This window comes from Balaenoptera acutorostrata, chromosome 4 (genome assembly GCF_949987535.1).
Source record: "Balaenoptera acutorostrata chromosome 4, mBalAcu1.1, whole genome shotgun sequence".
In the NCBI taxonomy this organism is placed as follows: Eukaryota; Metazoa; Chordata; class Mammalia; order Artiodactyla; family Balaenopteridae; genus Balaenoptera; species Balaenoptera acutorostrata.
The window spans coordinates 34,510,755-34,532,431 of NC_080067.1; the positions used below are offsets into that span (position 1 = coordinate 34,510,755).

At 39.6% G+C, this 21,677-nt stretch overlaps 1 protein-coding gene across 7 annotated transcripts in view; it reads left to right on the forward strand.

Moving 5' to 3' along the window:
* The window catches only part of HPS3 (HPS3 biogenesis of lysosomal organelles complex 2 subunit 1), a 44,856-nt gene that overhangs the window by 11,006 nt on the left and 12,173 nt on the right, over positions 1 to 21,677 (forward strand). For all 7 annotated transcript variants that reach the window (XR_451517.2, XR_451520.2, XR_451519.2 and 4 more), the window contains exons 2-11: positions 3,284 to 3,775; positions 4,326 to 4,497; positions 4,600 to 4,685; positions 7,743 to 7,935; positions 12,362 to 12,443; positions 14,897 to 15,051; positions 16,477 to 16,585; positions 19,170 to 19,351; positions 20,204 to 20,384; positions 21,310 to 21,543. Coding sequence is in view for 3 of the 7 variants with exons in the window: in XM_007188115.3 (XP_007188177.2) it covers positions 3,284 to 3,775; positions 4,326 to 4,497; positions 4,600 to 4,685; positions 7,743 to 7,935; positions 12,362 to 12,443; positions 14,897 to 15,051; positions 16,477 to 16,585; positions 19,170 to 19,351; positions 20,204 to 20,384; positions 21,310 to 21,543 (1,886 nt within the window). In the remaining 4 variants the exon portion in view is untranslated. The remainder of the gene's footprint in view (positions 1 to 3,283; positions 3,776 to 4,325; positions 4,498 to 4,599; positions 4,686 to 7,742; positions 7,936 to 12,361; positions 12,444 to 14,896; positions 15,052 to 16,476; positions 16,586 to 19,169; positions 19,352 to 20,203; positions 20,385 to 21,309; positions 21,544 to 21,677) is intronic.

Consider the following 21,677-nt stretch of genomic DNA (forward strand, 5'->3'; position numbering starts at 1 on the left):
ATGTTTTAGCATGGGGCGGGGCCTAGGCTCAGGACCCGGTTGCTGGTGGTTCCTCCTATCCCCTTAGGTATCTGTGATCCCCCACCGGTGCCAGGTAGGTGCCTTGGTCGTGCGGAGACGCGAATTCCATGTTCTCCTAGTCCCCCATCTTGACTCCACCCCCTCACTTTTATTCTTTTTTTTTTTAAGTACGCTTTATTTTTATTTTTTTTAATTCAAGGGCAAACTTTATTTATTTATTTATTTTTGGCTGTGTTGGGTCTTCGTTTCTGTGCGAGGGCTTTCTCTAGTTGTGGCAAGTGGGGGCCACTCTTCATCGCGATGCGTGGGCCTCTCACTATCGCGGCCTCTCTTGTTGAGGAGCACAGGCTCCAGACATGCAAGCTCAGTAATTGTGGCTCACGGGCCCAGCTGCTCTGCGGCATGTGGGATCTTCCCAGACCAGGGCTCTAACCCGTGTCCCCTGCATTGGCAGGCAGATTCTCAACCACTGTGCCACCAGTGAAGCCCTCACTTTTATTCTTAACGCACTTAGTTTTGCTTTCAATTTTATGTACCTTAGTTCTGAGTTAAACCTGCAGATGTGTACAAATAGTTCATATTTATGTATTGTACATAATCATGCTGTTCAGCATTGATGCTATGCTGTATTATGTAAGTAATAAAAGCCATGTACAGAGGGTAGGAATGGGGAGTTATTGTTTAATGGATTCAGAGTTTTGGGAAGATGAAAAAGTTTTGGAGATGGTGGTAATAGCTGCATAACAGTGTGAATGTACTTAATGTCGTTGAATTGTACACTTAAAAATGGTGAAAATGGTAAGTTTTATGTATATTTTACCACAATAAAAATTTTTGTTTAATGTATTTACTGAGGGAATTCAAGGAAGATGGAGGCCACAAGGCATCTTTTGCCCCCAACTCCATCAAACTGCTTCTCTGGAACAGAGTGAGCAAATGTATGGGGCCTGCAGGGTATATTTAGGCATTCCACCAAGATCTCCGGGGAGAGAACAGGTACAGGCTCCACCTCTGTGACATCAAAGGAACCAGCACAGGAGAAGCTTTGCTTCTGTTGAAGGCTGGTTCATTCTGGAGGAGGAGGGGCTTGGCCAGCCCACTTGGTGTTTGCAGAAAGGGGCTGCCCCCGCTTGCTTGCTGCATCTGTATATGGGAAGTTCGTGTGCTAACAGCAGCATTTCAGTTTCAGTTCATTGGAAAAGGGCTTGTTTACCTAATAATGTTTAGCATATGGTAAGTTTTCTTTTTAGAATAACACTGACTTATCCCCTCTGACCCACAAAGTTCTAAAGATTAAAAATTTAAATGAGGACTTCCCTGGTGGCGCAGGGTTAAGAATCCGCCCTCCAATGCAGGGGACCCGGGTTCGATCCCTGGTCCAGGAAGATCCCACATGCTGTGGAGCAACCAAGCCCATGCACCACAACTACTGAGCCTGCGCTCTAGAGCCCGTGAGCCACAACTGCTGAGCCTGCATGCCACAACCACGGAAGCTTGCATGCCTAGAGCCCATGCTCCACAACAAGAGAAGCTACCACAGTGAGAAGCCCATGCACCGCAATGAAGAGTAGCCCCTGCTTGCTGCAACTAGAGAAAGCCCTCACGCAGCAATGAAGACCCAATGCAGCCAAAAAAAAAAAAAAAAAAATTAAAAAACCACTAAAATAGAATACGTAAGTGTGTGTTTATGTAACTGGAGGGCATAAGAGACTGTTTAAGCAAGTTAGGAAACACAGAAGCCAAGAAGGAAAAGATACATAGCTGGTTACATATTGTAAAAGATGCCATACAAAGTCAAACCATAACAAAGTCAAAAGTCAAACTATAGACTACCAAAAATGATTTGCTATTGATGGCCAATGAAGGATTAATTATCACTTTTACCCAGAGAGCTGCTGCTCTTCTTCGATAAGAAAAATCAACCTAATAAAATAGTAGATAACTTGCAGAAGAGAAATTATACATGGCTGAATCAACATAGGATAAGACGGCCAGCTTTATAAGTGGTCTGGAAAACATAAATTATAATAACCATTAGAGTCCACGTTTCCCCCATCACATGGAGTCAGCCCTGGTGAAGATGTGGGGAAATAGGCCTGTTTAAACAGCGCTGGTGACAACATGAATCTCTATTACATAATTGTGATTGTAATCTGGCAATATGTGTTAAAATTTAAAATGTACCTGCCCTTTGACCTAATAGTCTTACTTTAGAGAATCTATGCCATTGAAACTTACCCCCCACTAAATAAATATATAGGTATAGGCCTATTTATTACAGTATAAAGTACAGTAGCAAAAAAAACCTGGAAATACTTGAATGTAGTATCTCAGTGGGGGAATTGTTGAATAAATTATGGCACATGTACATACAGGATATTTTGCAGATATTGAAAAGGATGTTAGATATCCATGTATCTAACCTGGAGGGAAAGATATTTGGTAATCTTTTGGTAACACATTGGTAATTTTTTAAAGTTGCAGATTATTAAATATATTTAGTGTGTTTCCATTTTGGTAAAAACAAAAACGACAAACTACCACTCTATGATCTAGGTTTATATGAAAGAAAGGTTTAGAAGGACACGGGTTTAAGCTGTGTGTGTTAACATTGTCTCCTCATGGATCGGACTGCCGGGGAGAGATCATTATGCTTTTCATTTTGCACCTCTTTATCACTTTGACTTCTCACGACAAAGAGTAATTCCAAAATTACTTTGTAATTTAAAAAAATCTAAGAAAATCAACAATGAAGGGAAAATTAACTTGGATTGAAATTTTATTTAATATGTATGGCTTTATCCTATTTCTCAGAGTTGACATGAAGATATGACTTTTGTGGGAAGGGGAAGGGTTGTAGTATAAGTTCTGCTAACCTCTTCAGAGTTCCTGAATTTATTCCTAATTTTAACATCACACTAATACCAAACTCTTTATGTCAGGAGAACTTTGTTAGAGCTGTAGATTCAGAGCTACAATAACACTTAGAGCTATCATAGGAATAAATCGTAGAATTTCTCTGTAAGCTTCATGAATAATTAATGGGTTATCTTAAGACATTAAAATGGGGGGAAATTGTATTTCAGAATCTAAATGTCTGTTAGTTAAAAATACACCTAAGATCCTGTTACTTAGAGTTTCGTTCTAGTCAATCTTTAATTCAAACATTCACATTAGATTCAGTTATAGTTCCTTTTCATGGTGCCAGGTACGTGGTGGTTTCTAATTACAAATGCTAAAGATAATCTTATTTCTTTCTCAGGAGACTATTTGGTAGCAATCGAAGAGAAAAACAAAGCTACGTTTCTACGTGCTTATGTCAACTGGAGAAGTAAAAGGACTGAAAACTCCCGAGTGTGTATCCGAATGGTCGGACATGACGTGGAGGCACCCTTCAGTGAAACCTTCAGAGACCAGATGTCTATTGTGGAAATGCCACTTTCTGAGGCTCCCCTGTGCATCTCCTGTTGCCCTGTGAAAGGAGACCTTCTTGTTGGCTGCACAAATAAGTTAGTTTTATTTAGTTTGAAGTATCAGATCATTAATGAAGAATTCTCAATATTGGACTTTGAACGTTCTTTAATTATCCATATAGATAATATCACCCCTGTTGAAATTTCTTTTTGTATTGGATATGTCGCTGTCATGTCAGACTTAGAAGTTTTAATCCTAAAACTGGAGTCAGACCCCAAAAATGGAGAGAGTGTTAACCACCATCCACGTAAGACCAACAATCCAGTGAAACTGTCAGAAGGTAAATAATGAATTTAGCTTACTTTCCTGTTTTGGGTGCAGAGAAAACCCTTATTTCTGGCAATCTCTGAAAGGCTCTAGTGTGTATATTGCAAGCCACATTATTTATGATGTAGTTGTTCCTAATACATGGGATTTGGATTTATGATCTGGCTGCCCATATCTTATTCTGTAGCATGTAAATGTATTTCAACGTATATTTGTCATGAGAAATAATGAAACAGCTGCTGCTGGATGAGGAGTTTCTAGTCCCAGCCCTCATATTTACTAGCTGAATGACCTTGGGTTAGGAATACCATCTCTGAGATTCAATTTCCTCATGTGTAATATGGGGATGATGATAATATCCCATTGTACTTTATCAGTTGTGAGGGATAAATGAGCAAGTGCTGAGACTTTTCAAAATCATAGTGCTTTATAAATACGCGAGATGTGTGTGCCTCAGTTATTACTATGTCTGTTTAATTGGTGGGGGGATATTGTGAAATCTAATTTGCATTGGAGGGGTACTTGGAGTTATTAAATAATTTTCTTCAATTTTATTTTTTAAGACATCAGTAATGAAACTTTGCAGCTTGAGTCAGATGATTTTGTTATCTGCCAAAAGCCCATGGAACTTCTTGGTGAAAAAAGCGAACAGTCTGGAGTATCTGTTACACTGGAGTCAACAGGATTAGCTGATGAAAAAATAAAATATTTCCATGTTCAGCACCTGCTCTACAGGTATTAGAAAGCTTTTTATTCACCAGCATTTAATATATATTTACCTACTTAAAGTACATGGAAATTAGATCTCCCCCCCTCTCTCTCTCTTTAAACTCACAGACGTTTTGCTCCTGATATTTCATCCTATGTCTTGTCGGATGACATCAAGTTGCATTCACTTCAGCTGCTACCCATTTACCAAACAGGTAAGTACGGGAGGGGAGCCCGGTGTGAGAAATAGATTAGGTTCTTCTACTGAGGCTCCCTGTGGCCTTGGGCAGGTTCCTTAGCAAATAACAGTGAGTGCTAGAAAGGGAAGTCGTGACTCCTAGGAGAAGCCATGGAGAGGACGTGACTGGCAGAACCCATTTCCCTTTTTGAAATGGTCACTAGGTCCCAAAAGGGAAATGGAAGCCCTGTTATAGCTGAGGTTCATCTGGGTCCAGCTGGGTCATTTGCCAGAGCTGCTTATGATGGCCTTGTGAGCCAGGTGGGAGAATGTGGACTGAATGGAAATCCATTTAGAGTGGTGGTTTTCAACCTTACTGCACATTGGCCTTACTTGGATGCTTTTCAAGATACTGTTGCCCAGTCTTTACGTGTTGGAGATTCTGACTTAATTGGTCAGCTATGCAGCCTGGGCATCAGTATTTTTTAAAACCTCCCCAGCAATATGATGGGCAACCGAGATTAAGAATCACTATTAAGTTTCGTACTTAGTCCTGGCCTGCTTAATATCTTTAGGAGTTGCCTAGGGAAAGATATGAATATTTTTCTGATTAAATGTGTTTATAACCTTCATTATTTTTTTCTTTCTTTTAGTAAACATTTACTGAGTACCTACTATGTCGGGTATTGTGCTGAATACTAGGGAACCAATAATGAGCAAAAAGTAGGCAAAGTACTTGTACGCAGGGAGCCTGTTGTCTTGCGGGGGGGAGGCAGACATGAATGGCATGATCACAGGAAGGAGTACACAATTACACTCTGACCTGAGTGCTCTGTGAGAGAGGAACCCTGCCTCGAGAGCGTGTAACAAAAGATCCTGACCTCCTCCTGGGGTCAGGAAAGGCTTCCTGAGAAAGAGGACCTGCATAGGGGCTGATTTGGGGATAGGGTTGGTACAGAGGAAGCAGTGAAGGCCTTGTGGCTGAGGGAGAATCTTTGCTTGCGGAACTGAGAGAAGCAAGGGAGAGGGAGATGTAACACGAGGCAGGAGACCAGAGGGCACACAGCCACCTTAGAGGGTTAGCTCTTTATCCAGGGGTTTCCCGCAGCACCTGGAACAAAAGCCCAGATCCTTTTCATGGCCTCCATGACCCTGACTCGGAGCTCTTCTTGTCCCACTCACCCTCTTACAATTCTCCATCCATGTGGCTTTTCTCTGTTCCTCAGATACACCGAGCACACTCTTATCTAAGACCTGTTAATTTACTCTTCCAGTGCTCAGAAGGAACCTCCCTCAGAGCTTGCGTTACTTGGTGTCTTCCAGTTCTTCAGTTCACAGCTCAAGTATCACCTCGCCACAGAGGACTTCTCTGACTTCTCTATATAAACTGTCCCCTCTCCACATACTGCAGAGTTTGTTCATTCTCCACCCCACTCCCCCTCACTAGAATGAATGCAGTTACTTTGTCTTGTGCACTGTGGTATACCCAGAACCTGGAACAGTGGCACGTAGTAGGTGTCTGAGGTGTCTGATGGATGTTTACTTAGTGGACAAATGAGGGGATGGGTAGTACACGTATGAGCTGGGCCCTGATGGATGAGTAAAATTTTTAGAAGTTGGACATTTTGGTAAGGTATTACGTAAAGGGAACCAACACGTGCAAGGTGTAAAACCACCATGTGTGTTTGGAGATTAGCAAGCAGCTCTGTCTAACTAGAGCACAGATGTGTGTAGGAAAGAAGAGGAAGTAGAAACTGGATCAGTTGCTTTGGGCCAATTGTGGAAAGTGCCGTAATTGAACTTTCTTCTGTTATTGATGGGTGTCCTTGAAGGGTATCAATCAGAGCTATATGTTTTTTTTAAACACTTTGATTATGAAAAATTTCAAGCATACAGATGTAGAGAAAATAGTACAGTGACCCCTATGTACCCATCACACAACTTCAACAGTGTAGCCTCATAACCACACCCCACCCCAGATTATTTTTATGCAAATCCAAGAGTTTATACCTTTTCATCTCTAAATATTTCAGCATGTGTTTCTAAAAGAAAAGGATTCTTTTATTTAAACAAACCCCAAATGTAATTTCACATTTTAAAAAAATGGCTTGATATCATCAAATACCCGTGAGTTGTTCAAATTTCCCTGATTGTCTAAAAAATTTTTTCCTGCAATTTACTTTTTTGAATCAGATTCCAAGTAAGGTTCATACGTTGCAATTGGTTCCGATGTCTTCTACGTCTCTTTTAATAGGTAGGCTCTGCCTTCCCCTCTCTTTTTTCTTTGCAATTTAGTTAGCAAGAAACTGGACTATTACTGCAGAATTTCCCACAATCTGGATTTTGCTGATTGACTCCCCACAGTGTCATTTAACATGTTCCTGTATCCCCTGTATTTCCCTCTGATCTAAAACTACATTGTTCAGTACGGTAGCCATTAGTCACATGTTGCAATTGAGCACTTTGAAATGTGACTAGTCTAAATTAAGATATGCTGTAAATGTAAAATTAACACTAGGTCTTAAAGACTTAGTACAGCAAAAAAGAATATAAAATATCTCAATTTTTTATTGATTGCTTATTGGAATGATAATATTTTGGATGTGTTGGATTAATACAATATATTTTTAAAATTTGGCCTGCTTTTTATTTTTTAAAAAGTGATTACTAGAAAACTTCAAATTACGTATATAACTCACATTATATTTCTATTGATGGTGTTCTAGACAGACTTGATCAGATGATGGTGATGATCATGATTTTCTTTTTGGTAACACAAGTAGTGTTGAGTTCTCTTGGAAGGTACATAGTATTAGGTTGGCTCTTTTTGTTAACAACCATTGGTTAATCAATGGTTAACAAACATTGATGGTGATCACCTAGATCTGTTAATTTATTAGGGGTTTCAAATGGTGATATTATATCACTCCTTTTTCTTTTTTTACTGGCATTCTTATATAAAGAGCAACTTCCCCTAAGCAACTCTTTGGTTCTCCATTGATAGACTTTTTTGCATAGAAAAGTCAAAATATTGGTTCCCTTTATTTACTGGTTTCATGGTTGGTTTGTTTTTTTGTTTGTTTTTTTCATGCAGGGTCTCTTACTTCTGAGAGAAAAAATTCATCTCAGGAAAAAGAGTTGCTGAGCCTCTTTTGTTTTTTCTCATTACCTCATGTGGGCTATCTGTACATGGTTGTCAAATCTGTTGAATTAATGTCAGTCTACCAGTATCCTGAGAAGTCTCAGCAGGCGGTGCTCACACCACAATTTTTGCATGTCATCACAAGGTATGTTCCAGTCACTTGCTGGCTTTTGCATCACTTATTTCTCTGTAAATTCTTGAGGTGCTTTCTAAATCCTTAAATGAGAATTATGTGCACCAGTGTATAGCACTGTAAATTAATGATATACATCTGGGGGTTTTTTTGTTCTTTTTTAATGGCCCATACCTGCCTTTTCAATGTCAGAGATGTAGATTCTGGTCTTGCCTTTGTTTTATTTTCTTAGACTGGATGGGGATCTTTCTAAGGAAGTATAAAGTTCTTCATGAGGGAAGATTTTCATAGGGAATTCTAATGAAAAGTCAGTGGGGCTAGTCAGGGCATCTCTTTAGACTTTGTTTTAGATTTCCTAATTTATTTTCACTGCTGTCCTATCTTTTCCATATGAGTTCAGTTAATTGATAATGGTGTAGGACTGTCCAGAGGCCAGAAAGACTACCTGATTCTACCCTCTGAGTAGTGTAGATGGGGAAAGAAACCAGAGGTTGGGGGTGGTCAAGGTCACGTGGCTAACTGGTGGTGGATGTCTTCTGAGTTGCCTTACCCTAGTAATCTGGCATGTAAACTGGGTTCCTGAGCAGGGCTTTAATGTCATTTCCTTTTATCTCAGCAGTAAGTGATGCTTATGGTTTTATTTCCTGTGTTTTGTCAGTTTAGATTATAGTCAAGGCACTGCATTAAGCCCTCTGGCCAACCACCTGTGAATAAGGCACACCATCTGCTTTCTGAAGCAACAACATAAGAGAGGGCCAGAGACAAGGGACACAAACACTAGGAGATTAGTGAAAAATGTCTTAAGACTTCGTGAAAGGGACGTAGGCTGTGGGAGGAGGGAAATTACTTCTGGCTGAGTCACACAGGTAAGGTTTTTGTGTTTGAAGTGAAGCCCGAAAGCTAGTTAGAATTTGACAGATAGAGATTGGAAGAGAAAGACATTCTCGATAGAGGGAAAGCTATAAACAAAGCTATGTCCACGTTTGCAGGAGTGTCCAATAATTAATTGCATAGGACAGTGATTTTTTTTTTTTTCAACTGAGTGGTAATATCAGAATCTCCAGCAGGTGCTGGAGTGTATTTCACACAGCACAGGACCCACCTGGAGATTCTGACACCCACTCCTAGCGGAGGTACTCCCCTGTCTTCTCACTCCCTGGTGTAGGGAGAAATGCTATTGTGTGTTCCTTAAACAAACAGTGTGGAGGTAGCTAGTCTTTTTAATTTCCAAAGTGTTGTGTAGTTGTGTTCCTTTAAATGTAAAGGAACTGAAACATAGAGAAATGGGGAAAACAGTGCTTGAGAGAGAGCTCAGGGCTTTGGAAATTAAGGAATTTTTTGAGATTTTGACCAAAGAAAAGGATGTGAATAGAGCATTGCTTTAGGAAAATGAGTGGTGGCCACTTTGGAGGATGGTTTGAACATAGATAATGAGCTATTGGGATGGTTCTGTAAGGATAATGAGGGGTTGCATTTGGGCAGGGCAGTAGCAGTGAGAAGAGAAGGAAGCATGGATGGGAGAGAATTACAAGACTTGATGTCTAGTGGGATACTGGGAATGGAGAAGACATGAGAAAACCCACCAGTTTTGAGCCTGCTTTTATGAAAGAATGGAGGCTGCTATGGCATGGGGTGAAAGAAAAGTTTGGTTTAGACATTGGAGTTTGAGGTGCTTAGGGAATACCAAGAGGAATGTTGATAGGTTTTTGGACACATAGGACTGAAGATTAGGGAAAAGAGGAAAGCTTAGGTATTTTTATTACCAACAAAAAAGAGCTCATTATCAAAGTAGTGATCATGACCCCAAGAATGTGTAGACAGAGAAAAGTAGTTGGAGAACTAAACTGGTGAAAGTCATGTTTAGAAAGCGAGGGGAAAAAGAGAAGGGTCTGTAAAGATGCTGAAGAATCCAGAAAACTATAGCTTCTCAGAAACCAAGGAAAAATTAGAGGGAGAAAGAAGGAAGAAAATATTTATTTCTGCCCCGAAATATTTATACAACAGACTATCTTTTATCCATCTGATTGCATAAATGTACAGGACACTGAGAATTTAGTGAGTGGACCCTCTAAATGCCCCTCCACCCAAAGTATAAGTCATGAACTAGTTTGGAATGTAGAGTCCCGAAAACATAGTTTAGTGAGGGCTTGAAGAGACTTAAAATCTGTGGGTTTTGCCTGCTTCCAGGTGGGAAATTATTGAAGCTTTCCTTAATATTAGCACCAAAAGATACTCTGACATCATTAACCTGACTATGGAAGCATTAGACATTAGAATAGCAGTTGTTATTTGTAAATTCAGATTCTTAATAAAGATTCCCCACCCCTATATTTAAAATCCTATATTGTTGAACTAATTTTTACATATTTTTTATTTTACCCAATAGATATATATTTTAGAAATATCTTGATCCATAAGTTTGCCTTGAAAAGTTTCTTGAATAGTGATGTGTTTATATACCCTAAAAAAAAAGCAATAAAATATTTTTTAGAAGACTCTAAGAACAATATAAAATTATGTAATAAAATGTCATCCTTGTAGACATACATGAATCGGAAGGCCTCCCATAATCTGCCTTCTCAGAGTCAACCTTGTCAACACTTGGTCTATATTCATCCACCTTTTTTTTTTTTTTAAAGAATACGTACACAACTATGGTTTGTTTTTTACAGAAGTGGATCATATGATGTCCACTTTTCAGCACCTTGCTGCTTCGCTTAGCAGCGTATCCTGGTCGTCTTTCCAGGCCAGCACCCTTCAGTTCACTTTGTTCTTCTCTTATACTGCTGCTTAGTATTCCAGATAGCTAATAGCTGGATTAATGTTGCTGGAGGTGAGTTGGAGGATGCAGCCTTTTTATTTCTGGAACCTAAAGGTCATCTTTGTGGTCATAGCTACTCTGACCTGTCATTCTGGCCCCACTGCAGGTACTTCTTTTGGTTCCCAGTATCTCAAAGTCCCTTCTGTTCAGTTTCCTTCGCGAGGGCACCCTCTACCCCAGATTTCTAAGCGGTGGTGCTACCATCCCAGCTATTGTCATGACGCCAGAGGTCACATCCTAGAGCTCTGTGGACATGGACAGAGTTGACAGTGGGCTGAGACCAAAGTGGAAGCCCCAGCAAACAGATAGAGAGTCCTGACTTAAGCCTCTACATCGTGCCAAGTCTCGCAACTGTGAAAATGTCAGAACGATTCTCTTGTTAAAGAAGTATTTCTTCTATTTTAAGGTTATTGTTAGATTTGCTTTAGTCCTTCATTTTTTTATTTCAATAGAGTTCATTTTTACTTCTCTCACTTTCTGATTTTTTTTAAAATTAATTAATTAATTTATTTTTTTGGCTACATTGGGTGTTTGTTGCTGCGCACAGGCTTTCTCTAGCTGTGGTGAGCGGGGGCTACTCTTTGTTGCAGTGCACGGGCTTCTCATTGTGGTGGCTTCTCTTGTTGCGGAGCACAGGCTCTAGGCGCACGGGCTTCAGTTGTTGTGGTGCACGGACTTAGTTGCATGTGGGATCTTTCTGGACCAGGGCTCGAACCCGTGTCCCCTGCATTGGCAGGCGGATTCTTAACCACTGTGCCACCCGGGAAGCCCTCTGATTTGTTTTTAAAAATCATTCCTGGGAACCCATGACAAGATGGGTTTCGTAGCAATTTCTAAGTTAACCAATGATGGTTTTCAGTGTCAGTGTTGGAGGGTTTACTTGTAAGTCTCCAAGCACTTACTGTGGGGTCTCCAGGTTGCTTTGCTGTGCAGACATAGCCTGGGGTTGTGGAAAGAGCTAGAGGAGTGTGAAGAGTGAGGAGACCTGGGGTCTAATTTAACTCCATTCTCCAGAGAGGACTTGGACCAATCATGTACCTTGCAGGCCCTAATCTTTAAAAACAAGCTGCTGGACTAGGTAATTCTGAAGTTTCCTTCAGACAGTCTCTGATTTTCTCTTCTACCGTTGGATTGGGTTTGCATAATTTAAGTCTGTTGCCCAGCATAATCCAGGCTCCATTACATCCTGAGATAATAATCAGTAAACTTGGGTTCTAACCTTGGCTTTAATAGTCACCTCTCTGTACTTTGGGCAGATCCCAGGGGCATCATTTTGTCTATAAGATGAGGGTATTGACCCAGGTCCATGGTTCTTAACTAGGAGTGTACGTCATACGAGGAGCTTTGTAGAAATGTACGTGTCTAGATTCAGCCCCTAAGAGATTATGATTTGGGTAGGAGTGAGGTGGGGACCAGTCACGTATTTAAAAATACACTCCATAGGGTTTCTGAGGTACTCTCCTTGTTAAGAAGTAGCCTGACTTGTCAGCATCTTACAGATACTTGGGTCTTCCCCCTCCCCTGCCATTGCTCTGTGCTCCTGTGAAATCCTCCCAACAGTGGGCACATTGGTTCCTGGCCTCCACTTTGTTCAGTGGCATCTCTCCTCTTCCTCAGTAACAACCTGCAGTGTTACACAGTGCGGTGCAGTGCGGCGGCCGCTCGGGAGGAGGACCCGTATGTGGACACCACCCTGAAGGTTAGAGCTGGCTTATGACAGTGCAACCTGAAGATCACAGTATGAGTGCTTGCAAATTTGCTCTTTGTGTCTAAGCTTGGCAAACATTAAAGTCTTGTTTTTTCAGTTAGAATGTTGGAATGTAAAATGATAAGCATTTTGCGATTCGTGGTTTAGATGGTAATTTTTAAGATTATTTTGAAAACGTTTTACTCAGAATTTAGATATAATGCATAGTTTTAAAAATTTGGTAAAGAATATATATATATAGTGTAACTTCAGAGAGAGCACTTCACAACTATGGTATACTACAATTTTATTCATTTAATAGAAGTATTGGTGGCAATTGTATAGAGCTGTTAACAAAACAGTACAGAAATCAGTATATTCAAGAGCACAAAAGTGAATACAGCGCATTCAGATGATTTATTTATACTGTTATCAGATATGCCTTTAATTCTTTAATCATTTTACAAAGCCTTCCACAACTTTTCTGTAGTTCTGTAGTTTTGATCTAGTGTAAATGGATAGTCTAGATCAATAACCTCGTTTTTAGTGAGTAGTAATACGCTTAGTCTCTGAAAAGCTCTTGACCGCCAAATAAACAGGCAGATTATGATGAAATTCTCTATTTTCTGACCTTGAATTTCTGTTCTCAGAAATACACTGATCATTTGCATCATATTCCTCATGTGCAGTTTTACCTCTGGAGCATAAGCTATTTGAATGGGTGTTTGCTGTGCATATCCGTGCTGTAGGGAACCCCCAAGTTATGATGGCCTCTATTTCACATGTTAACGTCCATCTGGCACCTGGAACGCCTTTTTCTGGAAAAATGAGTGTTCAGTGATGATGGTGTGTAGTACTTAATGTGTTTGAGGCACTCTTCCATTATCACTGTCACCCAAATTGTGATATGCACTGGCATTTTCTGGAAATTGTGTCTGAGTTCTTTTTTGCTATGGGCTGCCTATTGCTTTCTGCTGCTGACCAGGCTTACTGCCTACCTTCAGCCTCTTGGGAAATCAGAATCATAGCTTTCCCATGCCTTTCTTTCTGTGTTTAAGATATACACATAGCCTTTTCAGGAGATTATTTTAAAAATAAATGTTATGTCCCTAGTAAGAATGGAAAGGTGACAGATTCTTTGTCTCTTGCTTCCTCTCTCCCCACCCCATCTTGCCTTGTTTTTTGTTTTAAACCTCAGAGAGACATAGGCTTGTGTAGGTAGTGATGGTGGAGTGAGGGGTACATAACAGATTGAGGTAGGATCAATCTGCATTTGGAAATAAATCTCAGTTCTAGGCCTTCTCAGAGTCTCATAAAACCAGAGGGAAGGAACACAGAAGAAAGGAAGGTAGAAAAGAGGGGAGACGGGCAGCTGGTGGGGAACGCTGCCCCTGAGGCCAGTCCTCCTGAAGGTGGCAGAGGGAAGGTCGGTGATGATCACACCTCCCGGCTCCCCCTTCCCTGCGATTCCACCATTCTGAAATCCTAGATGCCCCTGAATGAGCACACCATCATTTTGCTCCCTTGCTGACTCAGGCTTTGGGAGCTGCGGTGTCTGAGAAAGCTTTCACAACCTCAGAGTCGGGACCAAAGTACACGCGATCTTCATTTCCCTTTCCTCTGAGATTCTGGCTCAGCATCACCAAGGCCACCCTAGCTATTCTTAGGAATGTAAACAATAGATGGAGGTTTTCCCCCATGTGTTTTGTACAAAAGGGACAATGAAGATGACCTCAGAATCAAAACAGCATTAATGGAGGAGAGGGGAAGGCCTGGCAGCACCATTCTGTGAGTCGCAGAAAGAGCTCTTCCATTATCTTTCATATCCATTCTACATGAGTCAATGGTCCCTTATAAGGACAGGAGGCTGCCTCCTGGTCCAGGATTTCCTCCAGTTTGCCTGACACACCCCAGCCTGTTGGCTGTTCCAGGCAGTGTTCACATCTACAGAGCTAACAGAGGCCATCGGAACATGAGAGTGTTTCTTTTGTATACACGCATCCACTAAGAAACCATTTCATGTACTCTACCTGAAGTACAATGTCCTTTTATAGTGTCTCATTTTGTCTAAAGAGGCCACTCGAACATACCCTGAGCCAGCCCACTGGGAATTTAGTGGGGAATTTCCTGGGTGGCAGGTAATCCGCCCAGGGCTGGGCTCCTGGAAGGTCTCTGCAAGGCAGAGAGTTCCCGCAGATTTGAGGGGCCTCAGGTGTACCCACTCTCTGCATTCCTTAAATCAAAGTCAACAGATACTAAGTAGCTCTTTGGCAGACACATGGATGAGATAGTTGGTTAAATAGTTTAGATAGGATAACCTCTTACTCTGATAAGAATAGGACTTTGAATTATTTGGGGGGAGAGTGAGGGGGAAGGAGACATTGTATCAAATAGATTGATTTTTGAAGATTAAAGTTCATGCACTTTATTCCTTGGCTAAATTTCCGATTTTTTTTCCTTATTAGGCTTGCCCACCTGTCAGTATGGATGTCTGTGCTTTAAGAATACAGCTTTTCATAGGCTTGAAAGCCATCTGTCACTTTAAAAACCACGTTATACTTCTGACCAAGGCAGACCCTGAAACAATTCCAGAGAGAAGAGAGTCACCCAAGAGGCTTCTGTAAGCATCCCCTCACCCTCAGACATTCCTGCGAAAGTTTCTGGAATGAATTGTTACTGCTATATTTTGCATACATCTTTGTTGATATTTTTTTAAATAAAAGCTTTGAATGATCAGATAGCTTTTCTAGGCGTTCTTTTTCCAGAGTAAGAAAAGAAGTTTCTAATGGTCTCTAGAATATCCTTTATAATTGACCTTGAACTTTTAGAAGAAGATAAAGTACGAAATTAGTTCAGTAAATATCTGTGGTGTTTCAGACAAGAAGTTAAAGGGCATGCCTTTTTGTGTAATTAACAAGTAAGACAGAGCCTCTTATGCTGATCCAAATGACAAGGCTCTTTATTATTTTTCTTCTTTGGCCTTTAAGTGGCTACATTTTTATCCAAAGATTATTTTCTGGTATTTCAATGAAAAAGAAATTAACAATGCATTTCTTACCTTAAAGCACATTCATGATGTATAGATTATGTGTTAGTCTACCTTAGAGTAAAAGTGCATTATTCTAATCTCAGGTTGACACTTCGGTTTTCTGCTTTCACATTGTTTGGAATAGAATGCTTAATTCCAGAGTAGTTATGCTTCTGAAATTCGATGTTTTCTATACTGTGAACTTAGTGGTAGGGAATGCAATCTAATTTGAACATTCCTCTATGGAAAATTAAGTAGGAAAGAAATCTGTTTGCAGGGGAGGAACACAGATTGTATTTCAAGTCAAACATTGTTTTCCATTTTTAACATAAGTTTAAGCTTTTTTGAATTATTTGCGCCTGTGCTTTGTTCCACCAGCAGGAATAACCAGGTTCCCTTGGGTAACTGGTCACTTAGAGTGTGCACAAAGTGGTCTGAGACTGACTGATCCTAAAAGCTTTCTGGCGAGAGGAAAAATAGCTTGTAATCTCACACATTTGACATCTTAAAAGTATTGTATATTTTTAGATGATTTTTTAAAAAATTCTGATTTATTTGAAAATTCATTTGGTCTAGGGTCTGCATTTTTAAAAGATTGCATACTACAGAAAATGCATCATATAGTGAAAGCAAGAGATAATATAGTGCTTCCAGCTGATGTTCAGTTCTGTCTTTTACATTTTCCCAGCAGCCCTGGCCTCATGAAGGCCATATCCAAGTCTTTCTTCCTTTTGCCTGTTCTGTGAACTTATTGCCTATTTAACAATACTTGTGGAATGAATTGGAAGTGCTTGGTTTATCAGTCCATGAGAGTGCAGTATGTTAAATGCTGTTAGGCCTACGTAGCATTGTGCACTAATGTTCTCTAAAAATCGACTGTGTAGTTAATCAATAAAGAAAATACTAAATGAAAATGATATCATAGTTACAATATTTTAGGTATCTAATATTTACCATTTAAAATTCCCATGTATTAATAATATGTCTTATAATTCTTGTCCTTTGTTTTGCTTTTAGTTCTAGAAAAGGTACCAGTGTTAATCTCAAAACACCTCCTGTAGCTGAGGCTGGGTGGAATTTGTATATTGTGAATACGATCTCACCAGTGCAACTGTACAAAGAAATGGTACTCCTTTCAGACTTCTAATTCTTATTTGTAGAAATTTTTAGAGTCTAACTGATGACTAGAAATTGATTCTAATTATCATACATTCAGAATGCCACAGCCAACCAGCTTCCAGGCTCTGTCTGACACTGGAGTGTATATCTTCACCTTCTTGTTTTCACAGCTCCTGATATTTGAGGAGCCAGGAGAAATTCCCTTCACTAAAATAAGACTCCCTTGTTCATACCCATTCTCCTATGAGAATTGATTAGCCAGTGTAAACATAAGTAGCCTTTGACCTTTACTTTGAACCCTAGCAAAGAGAACCATGAAACGGAGCCGAAAGAAATCCTAGATCATATGTCCCTGTCTCACGCGTCTTTGAAATATTAGCAGATAGTCCCAGGGCACTGCAGCACTTGTAGCATTGTCCCATAGGCATCCTTATTCCTCTTCTAAGAGTGACAACCGCCTACTCATCCCTGACAATTTTTATAAACTCTTTATTTTGAAATAATTTCAAACCTACAGAAAAGTTGCAAGAGTAAGAATAGTACAAATAAAACCTGTGTATTCCCCACACAGATTTGCCCATAGCCAACATTATACTCCCTTTGTTTCTCCCTCTCTTTTCTTCTTTTTGCACTCTTGTACTTTCTAAATGCGCAAGCACGCATGTATATTTTCTCCTGATCCATTGGAAGGTATACTGCATACGTCATAGCCTAAGGCACCTAAATATTTCAGTGCATGTTTCCTAAGAATTGAGATATTTGCTTATATAACCACAGTGCACACATATGCTTCAGAAAATTTAACAATGACGTAATACTTTATCTAGTCTACGGTTCATATTCCAGTTTTGTCAGTTGACTCAATAATGGCCTAGTAGAATCCCCCAGCACCCCCCGCCCCAGGTCCAGGATCCAGTCTAGCATCAAGTGATGTATTTAACTGTCATGTCTCTTTAGCCTCCTTTAATCCAGAATATGTTCACAGCCTTTCTTTATTTTATTTAAAAAAAAAATTTTTTTTTTAAGTATGGTTGACATACAATATTATAAGTTACAGGTATAAACATAGTGATTCACAGTTTTGAAAGGTTATAATCCATTTGTAGTTATTATAAAATATTGGCTATATTCCCTGTGTTGTGCAATATATCCTTGTAGCTTATTTATTTTATATGTAGTAGTTCGTACCTCTTAATTTCCCTCTCTTGTCTTCACTGGTAACCACTAGTTTGTTCTCTGTATCTGTGAGTCTGTGTCTTTTTTGTTTTATTCACTAGCTTGTTGTATTTTTAGATTCCACTCTTTGTTTTATAACAGACAGTTTTGAAAAATATTTCTCCCCCCGCCACCTTTTAAAAATTTATTTTTTCATTTCATATCATTTCTCATGATTAGATTCAGGTTGTATATTCTTCTTCTTGGCCAGAACATTGTGTAGGTGATGTACCTTTCTCAGAGTATCACACTGGGAGGTGCAGAATATTCATTTGCCCTTCACTAGTAATGTTAATTTTGGTCATCGGGTGAAGGTTTTGCCTGATTTGTCCCTGGCATTTTAATGCTGATAATTTTATCAGCTTTGTTCTGTGTTTTCAGTCTTGCTTAATTGAAAGTCTTCGACGTCATCTAGGTGATTTGCCTACTGGAGTCTAAAAATACTGATTGACTCAGATTAGCTAGTGATAATTTTTTTTTTAATTTTATTTATTTTTAGCTGTGTTGGGTCTTCATTGCTGTGCGTGGGCTTTCTCTAGTTGCGGCGAGCAGGGGCTATTCTTCGTTGTGGTGCGCAGACTTCTCATTGCAGTGGCTTCTCTTGTCACGGAGCACGAGCTCTAGGCACTTGGGCTTCTGTAGTTGCAGCACGCAGGCTCAGTAGTTGCAGCACACGGGCCCTAGAGTGCACAGGCTTCAGTAGTTGCGGCACATGGGATCAGTAGTTGTGGCTCGCAGGCTCTAGAGCGCAGGCTCAGTAGCTGTGGCCCACGGGCTTAGTTGCTCCAAGGCACTTGGGATCTTCCCGGACCAGGGATTGAACCCATGTCCTCTGCCTTGGCAGGCAGATTCTTAACCACTGCACCACCAGGGAAGTCCTAGCTAGTGATAATTTTTATAAGCCCACTGTGAGTTACAGAAATAGATGTAGCAGAACCTAAATTCACAGATTGAAACTAAGATAAAGGAAGCATACTCAATCTGAATTTGAGAAAGATTTAAATCATAGAACTTGAAAATAAAGTTAAGGTTTTCAGATATGTTCATTAGCCTTATCAAATTGTGATCAAATTATTGCTAAGTTAACAGTATTATTAGTATTACAGTATTAATTGTACCTTCTGTAATGATTAGCACTGTTTAACAAGAGAATATTTACAGTCATGTGTGTGTTAAACTGGCTCATAGATCGTGGGGGAAAAGAAAACCACTTTAGCTAGGCCTTACCAGAATGATAAATAACCACTTTTTATTTTTTAGGATTTAATGTGTTCAGATATTGACTTTAGTAACCAACTGGATAGATATTCTTAAGAACTGGGAAACTTTGGGGAGACGTCTTCAGCACCATTAGCTGCTTGCCTTTTTTGTGTTAGGTAGACTACAGTAACACCTACAAGACTGCAAAAACGCAGAGCTGCATCCACCTTCTCAGCGAGGCTCACCTGTTAGTGAGAGCTGCCCTGATGGATGCCAGTCAGCTGGAACCTGGAGAAAAAGCGGAGCTTTTAGAAGCATTTAAAGAAAGCTGTGGGCACCTTGGAGACTGCTACAGCAGGTTGGTGATGCTACTTGGAAACTTGTCAGAGAAGCCACCCTGAGCTTCAGGTGTGCTTACTAACTTTTCCACCTCTGGCAGTTACCTGACAAATGGGAGGACGCATGAGGGGAGGTGGTTTAATTATTCATTCATGCCACAGCATTTGTTTAGCACATCCTGTGGGTCAGGTACTGGGCTAAGCTTAGAGAGATGAACACGACCTGTTGCCTGCCTTCAAGGACTTACAGTTTATTAGATGAGCAGTTCGTGAGTCTCCCATCAGTTAATTTAGGAATTTGAAGTTTCTTTCCAGACCTTTGGGCGGGGGTGGGGCATGACCAGTGAACATCCCTGAGACGACCATATTACTGTTAGCTTTAAGGGAGAGATACTAGTTGGACACTCTGTGATTTTAATCTTAGTAGTCAGTGCTTTTATGATGTCAGAAAAGGACACTAGGATCAATAGTGATTTCTCTTTTTGAGAATGACCTTTATAATTTTTTTCATATATAATTGTTTCCAAGGCTTACTTGACCCATGGGAGTCATTATAAATTAATAAAAGAGTTTTCCTATTTATAAACACCATTGTTTTAGAGCCACATTATGAATATTAAAATTCACTTAATGAATTGTTTTTGTTTTTCTTATGAGCAAGCAAAAAGAAGCTACATTAATTAGAATGACTTCGCAGAACAAAACTCCGGAGTTTGTCCTAACTCCTAATGGCCGTAGAAAAGTATTTTGAGATTTATATCTTATGGAAATCATGATCTGTTTTATTATTAAATGTGTTAGACATCCAAACTTAAACATGACAAATCTGCAGTTTTTTTTTTTTTTTTTTTTTTTAACTTCCTTCCCTTTAGGCTTGACACCCAGTATTCCCACCTCGCCTTGCCATACTATAAGATGTCTGGTTTGTCTATGGCTGAAGTTTTGGCCCGAGTGGACTGGGCAGTAGAGGATGGATCGCAGAAATACGAGAGGGGATTAATCTTTTACATTAATCATTCACTTTATGAAAACCTGGATGAAGAATTAAGTGAAGTGAATACAGTTTTCTATTTAGTTATATCTAATATTTTTAATTTTTCATTTTAGCAATTTATTTTATGTAATTCTGTTGAGAAATCAAGTTCCAAGTATTTTTCATTGGCATTATAGTCTTTTTTTTCTAAAAAAGGTAACTAGTGTGCCCTTTTCTTCATTAATACTACTCAGAATTACAGCTTGGAAAAGAACTTATAATCATCTTCTCATACTTTCTCATTACATAGACAGGGGGGTGTGGTCCACTGTGGTTGAGTGACCTGCCCAGTGTGACAGTGGCATGTCTTTAGAAGAATGACATAGAACCTGGGTTTTGCCTGCCGCCTTCTCATCCGCAGCCCTTGTCACAACCCTAGCTGCCCCACTCTCCAGGTGTCCAAAGTTTCCCTTATGAAATCCTGGCCCAGCAACCTTCAGACATTATTAAGGATCATTTTTAGCCCCTCATGTATTTTTAAAGAGTTGAATGCCAATATGCAAAGTTGGGTATTGTGATACCAAGTGTTTTAAGGTTTTAAGAGAAATGAAATTTTCTCTTATAAATATTAAGTATATTTTATACATTAAATATAAGTAAATTTTGTATTAAGCAGTAATTTTCTATAATTACTTTTGAGTATAATTTAATCCAATATTTGTTTTCTTCTTCTGAACTCTTGTTAAAATTAGAAATGCTGGCCACAACTTGGTATACACTTTCCCTGCTTTTTCTTCATTATAACTCAGCAAAGAGATCACTTTAGGTCATCTCAGCTCTCCCACGCTATCACCATCAACTCTCTTTTTAAATCGAAGCATAGTACTGTAATTTTATCTTAATTGGAATGTTTGTATCTTGGCTTTTTATCCTTTTTTTTTTTGCTGATTTTGTTGCTTTCTATCGGCTGACTGACCTTTTATTCCTCGTTTATGCTCACCAAAGGAATTGGCAGCAAAAGTGGTTCAGATGTTTTATGTTGCTGAGCCGAAGCAACTGCCCCATATTCTCTGTAGTCCTTCTATGAAGAATATTGATCCTTTAACTGCCATAAGCTATTTAAGGAAGCTGGATACTTCTGGATTTTCATCAGTCTTAGTGACGTTGACCAAGGCAGCAATGGCTTTGAAAATGAGAGATCTTGACATGCACAGAAATGAAATGAAAAGCCATTCAGAGGTACGGTGCCCTGCCTGGTATTAACAGCAAGCTGAAATAGGACTCAGTGGTCCTGCGGTGTTTAGTTTTCTTCTGGCTTCTGTGTAGCTCATTTTTTTCTTAGTTGTAATGGAAAATAGACTTAATATTAAAAA